The sequence below is a fragment of the Montipora capricornis genome, chromosome 4, assembly GCF_036669925.1.
Source record: "Montipora capricornis isolate CH-2021 chromosome 4, ASM3666992v2, whole genome shotgun sequence".
NCBI lineage: Eukaryota > Metazoa > Cnidaria > Anthozoa > Scleractinia > Acroporidae > Montipora > Montipora capricornis.
The window spans coordinates 11,319,446-11,330,791 of NC_090886.1; the positions used below are offsets into that span (position 1 = coordinate 11,319,446).

At 40.1% G+C, this 11,346-nt stretch overlaps 1 protein-coding gene across 1 annotated transcript in view; it reads right to left on the bottom strand.

Moving 5' to 3' along the window:
* The window catches only part of LOC138046103 (glutamyl aminopeptidase-like), a 30,298-nt gene that overhangs the window by 8,942 nt on the left and 10,010 nt on the right, over positions 1–11,346 (bottom strand). Inside the window, exons 3-6 of the mRNA XM_068892782.1 lie at positions 2,467–2,606; positions 2,023–2,078; positions 1,188–1,332; positions 1,007–1,080 (exon numbers count right to left, since the gene is read on the bottom strand). Of these exons, the coding sequence (XP_068748883.1) occupies positions 1,007–1,080; positions 1,188–1,332; positions 2,023–2,078; positions 2,467–2,606 (415 nt within the window). The remainder of the gene's footprint in view (positions 1–1,006; positions 1,081–1,187; positions 1,333–2,022; positions 2,079–2,466; positions 2,607–11,346) is intronic.

Consider the following 11,346-nt stretch of genomic DNA (forward strand, 5'->3'; position numbering starts at 1 on the left):
ACTCCATAGAAAGGTGACGTCATTCACTCAATTGCTTATAATGTTAGCGTGTAAATGCAGTTCATTGTGTATGCAAAACACAACTTTAAAAATCTGAAAGCCCCGAAACACCCGTGCTGCATATTAATTCAGTCGCGTAAAGACGCATTGCATTCTTAAACTAATAAGTCTTTGACGTCATTTTTCCTCGACTCCTCGATCCAGCTCTCTCTCTCTCAAGATTCCTAAGTTGGTAATGCTGAACCATTAAGGTGGCTCAAACCAGTTTCAACAAGATGCAGTCATTATTGTGAGGTAACAAGTCACCCTGGCAACATGAAAGCCTTGCAACAACACCCTATATTTTGGCTTCAGTAGCTCATACCTGAAAAACGAACGCGGTGACCCCAATTTTTTATTGCACAAAAGTGATCAGCAGGCCAAGATGAAACACTCTGCAAAGTTAAATTAAAAAATTCTGTGGAGCGGATTCAGAGCTACCTTAAATTTTCAATTATTTAAGGTGGCTCCAAATCCGCTCCACAGCATTTTTTTTAAATTGCAGAAAGTTTCATTCTGATATGGTTCGTTTTTGAGATATGAGCAGCTAAAGCCAAAAGAAAGGGTGTTTTCACAGAGCTTACGTCACAAAAGTAACGGAATCTTTATCAGCAATAATTGATGTTTGATATGGTAGCATAACTTTGCTATTAAGTGATAAAGTGTTGTTATGTCAATCTTGCTAATAAGAACGTTTCCTTCAAGTGTTGAAACTGGTTTGAGCCAAAATAAATAAATGTCTTTGTGAAATTAAGGCTTAAAACTTGGGTCACTAAGTGGTTAGTTAACGTAGTTTTGAAATTCCAAGAAAAGAAGATTTGATTTTTTTTTTATCACAGTATCACTTTAAACATAAAATAACAAAAAAAATCAGGAACCAGTAACGCTACCTAGAGCGCCGCGAAAAGCATTATTTACATGTGTGGTGTTTGTTAACAGAGGTTATCTAAATGCCGTTGTATAGCACCTTTTCTGGTCGCTTCCAGTGTCCTTTGTGCCAAGGAAATCGATCAGGTGATCTTGAAGATGCCATAAGAATTTCTGGAAAGAAAACCTTCGTTAAGAAGAAAGGTTTTTAAAACAGCTCTGGTGGAAAATCGCGTATTGCCACGCGATCTGCCCTGGTATATATTTTTTTCACGAAGTACCTTGTAAAGCGGTCTGTTATTTTTGCTGAACACCTCCACAAGACATTTGGTCTCTTTCCTGGCCACGCGCCAGGGGACTGGGTGAAACTCTCTTACCAGGTAGGTTGATAGGTTCAAAGCGAGAATGGGGTCCAAAAGACCTTGACTAAGAAAAAAAGACAAAAAGAAAAGAAAGCTTAAGTCACAAAATAGCTAATTAAGGTGCAGCTTTTCAGGAAATAGGAACCCAACAAAAGAAAATGCCGCCGTAGTTGTTGAAAGAATTTCGAGCGCTTGACCAGTTAAACGTTTACGTTTCCCGCGTTTTTCACTGGCTGCGTAAAGCTATGGTCTTGTCAGCGATTACAAGTTTTCCTGCGTTTAAATTGATCGTATGCTTTTCTTCTCTGAGCAGTGGATATCAATTTTCCCGCCCTTTAAAAAACTTGTATGCTTCTACGCTCTTGTTATTGAATGTAAGCTTTCCCGTGCATACACTCACTTCCTGCATGGGCTGCACGCTTCTTTTGCTCATATCACCACGTAAAAGTTTTTATCGCTCTTAGCAAGGGCTGGATGGTTTTTCCTTCTTGCTATCGCTCGGTTGTAGCTTTTCTCTTTTTTTCACGGGCTCAAGGCCTTTTTGTATTCGTCACAAGCAAGAGATGATAAGATAAAAGGATCGTGTCGCGCATAATATGTTATTTGTACTGATCAATCAATCAATCAATCAATCGTTTATTTACTCGCAGAACGTCCTAGAAGCTAAAAAAAGCGCCCATTGGGAATACGTATATATCGTATTTGCACCGTAATCTCGGTGAATGCGCCACGGAAAGGAGCAAAGCACTCTCACCATGAAAGACTGAAAACGTCGTGGATCAAACCAGCACGGTCAGATGGACTGAACACCTGATAAAATGGAGAGATAAGTCAAGATATACAAAAGCAACTAGGCGACCCAAGCCACTGCCTACAAGCAATGATTTTAACAAATCAAGCTATGCAATTTTCGAGAAAGGGTTTGAATTTGTAAAGGCATGACTAAACTTTGATCCAAAATGGTAGGGACCTAATGCACAATGAAACAGCGCTATATCAAATGAGCCAACTTCTTCGGCAAGGATTAAAAATGTTCACGAAAGATGAAGTACGCTCTTTGACCGTCAAAGTTTCCTTGTGTGGTGGAAAGGCAAACTGTGAAACGGAGCTCTTAAGACTTTACCAGTTAAGCCTGAGATTTTTTAAGCTCGGAAAATAATAAAGGTAAAGAGCGATAAATGGTTTTCCTCTGTCATACCTGGTGGTCTGCTCGAAGTTGCGTTGCGAGCTTTTTCCAATTTTCTTCATCGTAGTTAACGGTAAAGAAACCAGTTGCATTGATATTTGCCATTACCCATGGATCTGTGGATACTGCGGGGCCCACTTTCAAGGTGTACACTTTTGAAAAAAAGACAGTGCAAAAGTCTGAGTATATTGGAATGATTTTATAGGGAGTAAATAATGGTAATTGAGCTCAGTGGAGTGCAATTTTTGTCTGAAATCATACGTGCATAGTTAGTAGGGGTGGAACTCCCAGTCCCTCTACTAACTGTTACAAGTCTTATTTCAAAATCGAACGAGCGCACAGCGCGAATTCGATTTGAAGTCATAAGTATGATTTCAGACCAAAATCGCACGACACGAAGTTCAATTACCACTTTATTACATCCTTTTAGAAATCACCCAATAATTATTTAAGCGCTAAAATACACGATTTTAGTCAGTACCAATATTTTATTGATTCATTTGGGAACAAGAGTTGCAAAATTCACCACACAATGGTTTTCTTTGTCTTTCATTTTCCTGCAATTGGATTGCTTACCTTAAAAAATCTTGAAATCTGATTGGTTGTTTTGTTTTAGTGTTCCTTGCTCATTGGCTGGGGAAATGATGCGATTTAGAACAAAACAATTGTGTAATTTGGGAATAAATCGCACTGCTGAGAGCCAATCAGATTGCACACCAGTGATTTCTAAATGGATGTAATAAAGATTAAAACTGACTTGATGAAGTCACAGTAAGATCGTCCGGGTTAGAGTAGTCCCAGGAAGGACTGTTATGTTGTAAGGAAGATTGTTGTGTGCAAAGTGGACTTTTTGGGTTGTTTTGTGTATTTCTGTGCTAGACATTGTGCTGCCTTATATCTGCTTGCTGTAATATGAAAAAAACTAAGGAAATCAAAGATTGACAACAAGATGAGGTGACTATCATCTCTTAGCGATGCAATAGCGCGATAAAGAAAATAGACTTAAAAGACAACTAGAGTTTTGTTGGAAATTACACCCTTTGAAGCACTAATTGCATCCAAATGGTTTTAGAAATAGCTTCAGACTTAGTTACTCAATTTAACGACCAAAGGTGGTTGTTTCTTTTTTAGTATTCGTAGTATGTAACCATTTCAAGTTTCGATGTACAGACTTATAAAAACGCATGTATTCTCCTTTTTGAAATTTAGACGACTAGAGACGAACAAGTTCAAAGCTAGAATTAAAATTAAAGACTTATTGAAGTTATTCATTAGTATTACCACCATCATCTTCATTATTATTATTATTATTATTATTATTATTATTATTGCCTAATAGGTTTGATGACTTTGAACAATTGTATAAACAAAGACTTACTGTAGTCTTGTGGCATCAAAATCCAGCGAGGTGTTCCATTTGACTTTGTCATGTACGACAGAGGAATAAACCACGTTTTTCTAGGAAAATAATTTCGGAGAACTGGATTTCATATTTGTTGATTTGGAACTGAAGGCTAAGTATAACTAATCTAACGTGTTCCTTTCTAAAGACCTAATCTTAATAACCTATATTACAATACTACTGCTACTTACCCTATACTGCAAAAGGCTCTTCGTTCATTTAATAAAGAACTGGCGCAATTAAACTTCTTGCGCGCGACAAAGAACCCGATTCCTGAACCGGATATTTTTACTGCCATTCGAATAGGAGAATAGGACATTGGCATGATGACGTCATTTGAATACAACTCCCCGAACCTTCAGCTTTTGCTTGTGTCATGCTAATTAGAGCTATTGTTATTACCCTGCTGGGAATACAACATTTGAAAAGAAAAGAAAAGCAAACTGAATTCTGCTAGTTGTAGTCAAATGACGTTATCGTAAAAGTTGCCTATTCGAAATTTTATAGAATATGATTAAGACGTTTTGTTAAAATATAACTGATTTGTCCACTGTTCATACGATATCAATGATTTATGTTGCTTTAAGTTATAAAAAAATCCCCAGTCCGCACATTCCATGTTGAACACATGGAGTGATCTGTTGCACCCTGAGACCTAGGAGGGTAGGGGGAGAGGACTTGACGAGTAGAAGGAGGAGGGGGAAGAGGTAATCACTGATAGGAAAGTAGCCTTAAACAAACACTTTGTCGTTTCAAAACGCGAGTCCCGCTTCCTTATTGCATTCCTCTAATAAACATGAAAGCCAAGGATAATCAGCTCTGGGGCCTGCGTCAAACTATGGGATCAAACTTGCGAACGGACTGGTCGTATCCGATAGCCGAAATGGATAATCGACAATGCTATCCAGATAGTTACTTTTAAATGAAAGTTCATCTCTGTCATGTTGCAAACTGATTTTATCGAGGAAATCTTCTTGTTTGATGAAAAGCTTGTCTCTCTGCTTGTGAATATTGATGATTGGAAACCCTTCTGGTTGGTCCAAACCTTCATCATTCCTTTAACATCGATATCTCTATTTTCCTGAGGGCAACGGGAGAGTCAAGTTACACTCATTTATCTGTGTACCTTAATCAGTACATTTTCCGGCTTCCCAAAAAAAAAATATAGTGAAATATCGGTTGCCAAATATAGAATGCGTGGCAAGCCTTCCGAACACCTGTAGGGGTAATAGTTAAATTTCCTCGGGCGTCGTCCATGTTCCGCGCGCGAACAAATTCCTTCGCGGAAAAATAGAGCAGGCAATAAATATTAAATCAAACAAGAAGTATCTAGTGTCGATACTTCGAAACAAAGACGGAATTATGGAAGGAAGAAAGACTTTTTGCCTTATTCTTGTAAAAGAACAATCTCGTCTAGCTCTCAATCTTACTTTAGCTATCGTTAACGGCAGTGAATTATGGTTCCCTGGGGTTTCTCTAAGATGAGGGTAACTTTTCTTCGAGGTTTTTTCCAGGTGTTTTTTTCTAGGAGACAACATTGTTGGGCCCAACAATGTTGCTTGTTGTTGGCGAGCGTTTGCACGGGCCTTAACACAAGTAAATTGACTCACTTGGGAAAGAAACACCACAAACACAAATCAATACGGAGGTACACAACACTGATTGTCCATACCTGGGCAATTGCTTCCCACAAATCATCCGCATTCGCGTTTCCATATTTATGATCCTGTATGTAGCGCTACAAAGAATGAAGCAATGAGAGAAGAAACCACTTTTCACTGATCGTTATTTAAAATGACTTCACCGGAAGTTCTCTTAGTCTCCCTTGTTCGGATCTGGGACAAGACAGAAGAGAGAGGCTAGGAAAGAGGGTCAATTGTCTATTTTTATTGGCCATAATTATGTGCTAGCCGCGGCGACTCGTGTAACGTGGTGAATTTTTGTGAAAATCGTTGTAGCAGCGACAGAATTAATTTCGTCCCTGGGATCACAAACCGAATCGCGCGACTGATTGCAGCAACGAAATGAACGAAAGCGCCGTTGTCACATTATGCGTACAATGCTGTGAGTTGTAGCTGTGAAAACACATAAATTCACTAATGAGAGACCATGATTTATCTCCCCATGATTGCTCCGTAATTCGTTTGCTGGTCCGCTATATTGAATTAGGAAAGTGTCACGTAACGAGACAGGGAGCGAGCCACACGAGACAAGCCGTCAACGTTCACCACGATTCAAACTGCTTCAAACTTAGATTGAGCGTTTTGAGTTCTCGTTTGAATGACAGAATTTAAATAGAAAGAAAATCCGAGATTTACTTAGGTAATCAATGCCTTCAAAGGTAGTCATTCTCTTATCTAAGCGGCGTAAGCCTGGTTTCTCGATCTGTCTGTCGCCAAAACGTCGCTGGAAAGTTACCTGTTAATGTCCATTCATGAATCTTTCTTCACCAAGAACAGTTTTTAAGCATTCGGATGATCATAGCTCCCTAAGAAAATATAAACAAAAAACAAGAATATCAGCATTTTTGCTCATGGCTGAAAAAAAATGAACAGTGTGATAGGATGAGGAAATGCATTGCACTGTCCTTGGGCTATTAAAGCTTTTTTCCAAAAAAGGACCAAAGAATTTTGCCATAAATGGATGGTAAGTGTTAAGTCTGGTACATGAATCAAAAAAACGGTTACTGAAAAGCTGTGATCAAAATATGCATGATAGTCGATGCTAGTTTTTAAAACCTCTTGCTCCTAAATACGATCACCTATCATCATCTCGACAACAGTTTCGTATGTGATTCTAGTGCCAGGCCCTGTCGCGTGAAAATTTCACGAAAAACGTGTTATAGGCTGTATGCTATTGGACAGAAAAACCTAAACATGTCTTAGCTGAATGATAGTTTACGGCACATCAGTCATAGTGACTTGAGAGAGGTGGTCAGATGGAATCAAGAGGATCAAAATAAAAAAAAATCTCTGACGACTCATTAAAGTTGAAGGGATCAGAATTATTCATGACACAAAGCTATTTTCTTCGGTCAGCTTAGCAAAGGAAAGAACAACTCGGCTTACTAGAGACTCTCTACATATATAGTAGAACCTGTAACCGGAGCCTGTCGATCATGCATTGGCCTCTTGCAGCGCAATAGAAACACACCTTCAGAAACACGTTTTTTTTTTTTTGGTTAAGTGTAGTCGTATAATCATACGCCGTTTTCAACGTGAGAATTCATCATCATATTCAGCACAAAGAGGGACTTTTTCCGTTCCGTGTTTCCATAGCTCACCTCAACACGAGGGAGAGTTGGGAGAAGCACGAGACAGTTATGCAAAAGCTGAGACGCAGTCGGAGTCTTCCGAACCTCCCCGATGTGTTTTATGATGAGGAAATATGGAAACCCCCCCCCCCCCGGAAAAAAAAACTCTCTATTGCTTTTACCAAAAATATTTATATAAAAAATAACTCGCCAAATGAAGGAAAATGCTGTTTTTCTACTTCTTTGATTGAAACAGATTTTCTGGATACACGCCCGTATTTCCTACCAGCCAATCAACAACGCGCATCTGACAACACATAACCAATACAAATTCGTGTTATGTCACCAGACTGTGTTTATTATACTCTCATCTAAACAAAAGCTATGTGACCCAGTAACAGTGCCAGTACTATCCTAACTTTTATAAAAAACCATGAAGTCACTGCTCAAATACCGGCACGATGTTGGCGTAATAGGAAAACACTGAGAGCCGGTGTGCTAGGAGACTGACGACTTTCCAGTTGCCCGATCGGGTAGATGAGCTCACGGAGACTCGTGAGGACCAAGCCATTCTCCTGTTCTCTCCAGCATGCGCGGGGATGCCGCAGTCCACGGTGTTGCAGTCTGATCTCTTGTTCGAATCCTTCGGAATATTTGTTGAAAGGAAAGGAAAGGAAAGAAAACTTATTGTAAGTGGTCTGAGTAGTTCTAGCGCTGGAGCACTAATTGGGGACACTGTAACACTGAAAAATCAACTAATGAACACAAATCAAGTCAAATGTTCGTTTTGAGAGGAGGGGAAATTGGAGTACCCGGAGAGAAACACCAACCTCAACCCACATATGACGCCGAGTCTGGTAATCGACCTCCAGCCACGTTCAGTGGGAGGCGACAGTGCTCCACGTACTGCGCCATCCCTGCACTCCTAATGTCAGTCGGCGAGAGAGCGCGGCACAAGTCAGCCCTCACATCAAAATACCTTATTGGGCCAAGCGCGGTATATGGTGACTGGGCCAGGTTTTGGCCGGTTTCAAAGAAGCCGTAAATCAGGTACAAACTATAACAAAGACGGACGCACGTTTTCGTGTAACTACATTTTGGTCTAAGACGATCGTGTCGACTATATCATCGATGTCTCACGGTCTGTGCACCTGTAAGCTGATTGGGATGAGAGGACCAAGCTGAATCAGCTTCCAACGCAACCAGCCAGCTGGTAGCTACAACTTCGTTCGCGCTGTGACCAAAAAATTCAATTTTCAACTAACACAAACAAATGGAGGATGCATATTCGAAATTTACAAACCTGGGGAAAGAATAGGTCAAGTCAAAGTCTGCATGATCGCGGAAGATATATCGTGTTCTTCTCTTCACATGTAACTATTTTTCATTGAATCAAAGCCTCGAAATCGAAGTTAAAAGCTTGCGAGGCTGTAAATTTTCTCGTCTAGAGACTGTCAAAAACCAGTTCTTGGTTTATTTTAAGAAGTCCTAGTGAGTCCACTATTTTCATTTTAATTTGAATGTATTCCAGTTTGATCTAATGACGATCACAAACATTTTGCAACTGTCTTTGTTTTTGAAAGTGGGGCTGAAAATATTACTTAAATAGGGTATTGGTAACACCAACGATCGGAGCAACATGTTGTTTCGAAAAGATCGGAGGTAGGTGACCATAGTTTCAACTGCGGGATGTTATCTAATGGTCGCGGATGACAATAAAAGGAGTAAAATATTTCAATAGGCCTTTATTCATAAATGGCGGTCAATTTATAATTCTTTAGTCCAAGTGCAAATTATCGTAACAAGAATCCGATACCGGTACAGTGAATTGAAAAGAACTCTTGCTCTAAAATGAGGCTCGGTAGGCTTACCTGAATTTGCACATTAGCAAAAGAATAATAAACCGGGGCCCCGCAAGTTTATGAGTGGGTATATTGGATTGCTAACTAGTTAATGACCGAGAGTGAGGTCGTTACGGCAAAATCTCAACACTGGGGCTTTGCGTTATTGACCGCAAGACGATGTAGCGAGGTAGATACAGCTAGGGCCGAGGTATTTGAGATTTTGCTGTAACGGACCGACCTGGTCCAAGGTTATTACGTGATTTATACTTTACGGGTAAACAGAACGGTTAGAAAAAAAACTAACTTGCATAATCATTAATCGGCCCCGGGGCATTATGGCAAAAATAATGCCCTAGAGCTTACGGTCCCAAGCAAACTGACGCAATCTATTTGCGTGCCCCAACTCCCAACATTGTTGGCTGTTTCCTGTTTGCGCCATTTGAACACCATGTTTTGGTGTGTTGTATTGAGCGAAGTTTGAAAATCGTTCAAACGTTTGAGACTAACAAACTCCCAAGCATTTCTTTTGTTCCGTGACTCACGTGTGAGCGTACCACAGAAAAATGTTTGTGCACCCGTTTGCACAAACTCATCCAACATTGTTGGGCCACGCCCGCGCATTACATATGATCTCACATTGAACAGCACGTGTTTGCAAAGTCTTTAGGTCGTATCACTTCCATTTATCCTAGTGCATGTCTTCAAATTGGTACAAGTTGTTGCATCTGTTTGGACACCACGTACCAAAAAACATCCACATCTGCCAGACCGAAAACTGCCAACAGTTGAGAGTTGGGGCATCTGTCTGTCAAGTAGCTTTAGACTGCTCTTAAGACAATACCAGCGCGCGTTGAACACTAGACCTATGATAAAATTTGGTAACAACAAGAATGCGAACGACCGGCCGTTACCATGTCCCAGCCTTGATCACGTGATTGACGGCAAAATTACCTCTGGAGAAAACTAGCCGAATCCCTCGTTTAACCACAGATCACTTCCACCATCGCTTGGTCACCAGATTTCCAAACCACTGGCAAATTAAACACACAACACAATACTCCTAACCTTCCATCAACCCAGTGCATGGAAAGCACGGATTTATAACACAGGTTTAAACAAACCAGTTGATGCACTAAGGTGCAAACAGACGCTTAGCTTTATTCGCAAAGCAGGACAGTCCGTTTCAAGAACACAGAAATGAGTTTATCAACTGAGTTGTTATGATAAATTGACCATTATTAAAGCCGAAACACTCAGCTTTCAAATTACCGTTACAGTAGTCACTTTACCATATAAGCTCATTCTAATAAAAAATTTAGTGCTGTCACTTCAAAACAATGCAGCACGAAGTAGACCCCTGTACTCCGTTTCAACGAACATGACTTGTCATTTATAGGATTGTAATCTATTTGTCTACCGGTCTACAGTCTAACCAAAATATGAACACGAACAACAGACTCCATAATTAGACAAATCGAAATGAAAATCCTAAAGTTAACTATGTTGTGATGTTATGCTCCGCGACACGGAGATAATTAGAGGGACAAGGGTGACGGATAAGGCTGAATCGTAGGATGCTCCTTACCAATCCCTTTTTTATCTTCATTGTCGCAACTTTGCCTATGCCACACGCATTCAAGTTTCGGAGAATCGGTGTTTGACCGCCGCAAAACCTGACACGATTGTGATTCCTCAACTGTGTAACTTGTGCTCTTCGTCTAGAGGTGTTTAGCAGGGATTCGCTGTTATAGAGGGATGGAAAAAGTCCGAGGTTATAATTATTGTATGATTTCTACCACGCGACCAAAACACATTTTTAACGCGTCTTTCTACATTGTTAAAGTTAATTCAACTTATCTTTAATGACTTCTCCTACGACGGAATTGTTTCATATCTGCCGCAAAAGCAATATCTGTCTTTCAATTAATTCTTACATGTCAGCTCTTCTGGGTTGCCTGATCCAACCGGAGCGTGACAGCTCAATGGTTTGGGTAACGCAATCGCTAGGAAATGTCGTTCACTAGTAACGTTCGAGCACTGGATACTTTTTTGGTCAGTTATTTTGCCAATGCATAAAATTGCTGTTCATGACTACGAATAATTCGCTCAGCAACTCATTTCAGTCAACTGGATTTGGAACTATCATGGTGACAATAGAGGCAGTCGGTTAATATTTTTTAATACCGAAACTCGTTTTCTTTCGGATACGCCTTCAGTGTTACATAGGATCCCGGGAATTCCGCTGGCCAATCCGGAACTTTTGAACTACGCTCTCCAGAGTGGAGTTTTTTTGAACCCAATAAGAACCCGGAAAAGCGTGGACGCCAAATCCGGATATTTTTTTAATCCAGAGACACGTAAAAACATTAAGGCCAGTTCCTTACCGTGAAATC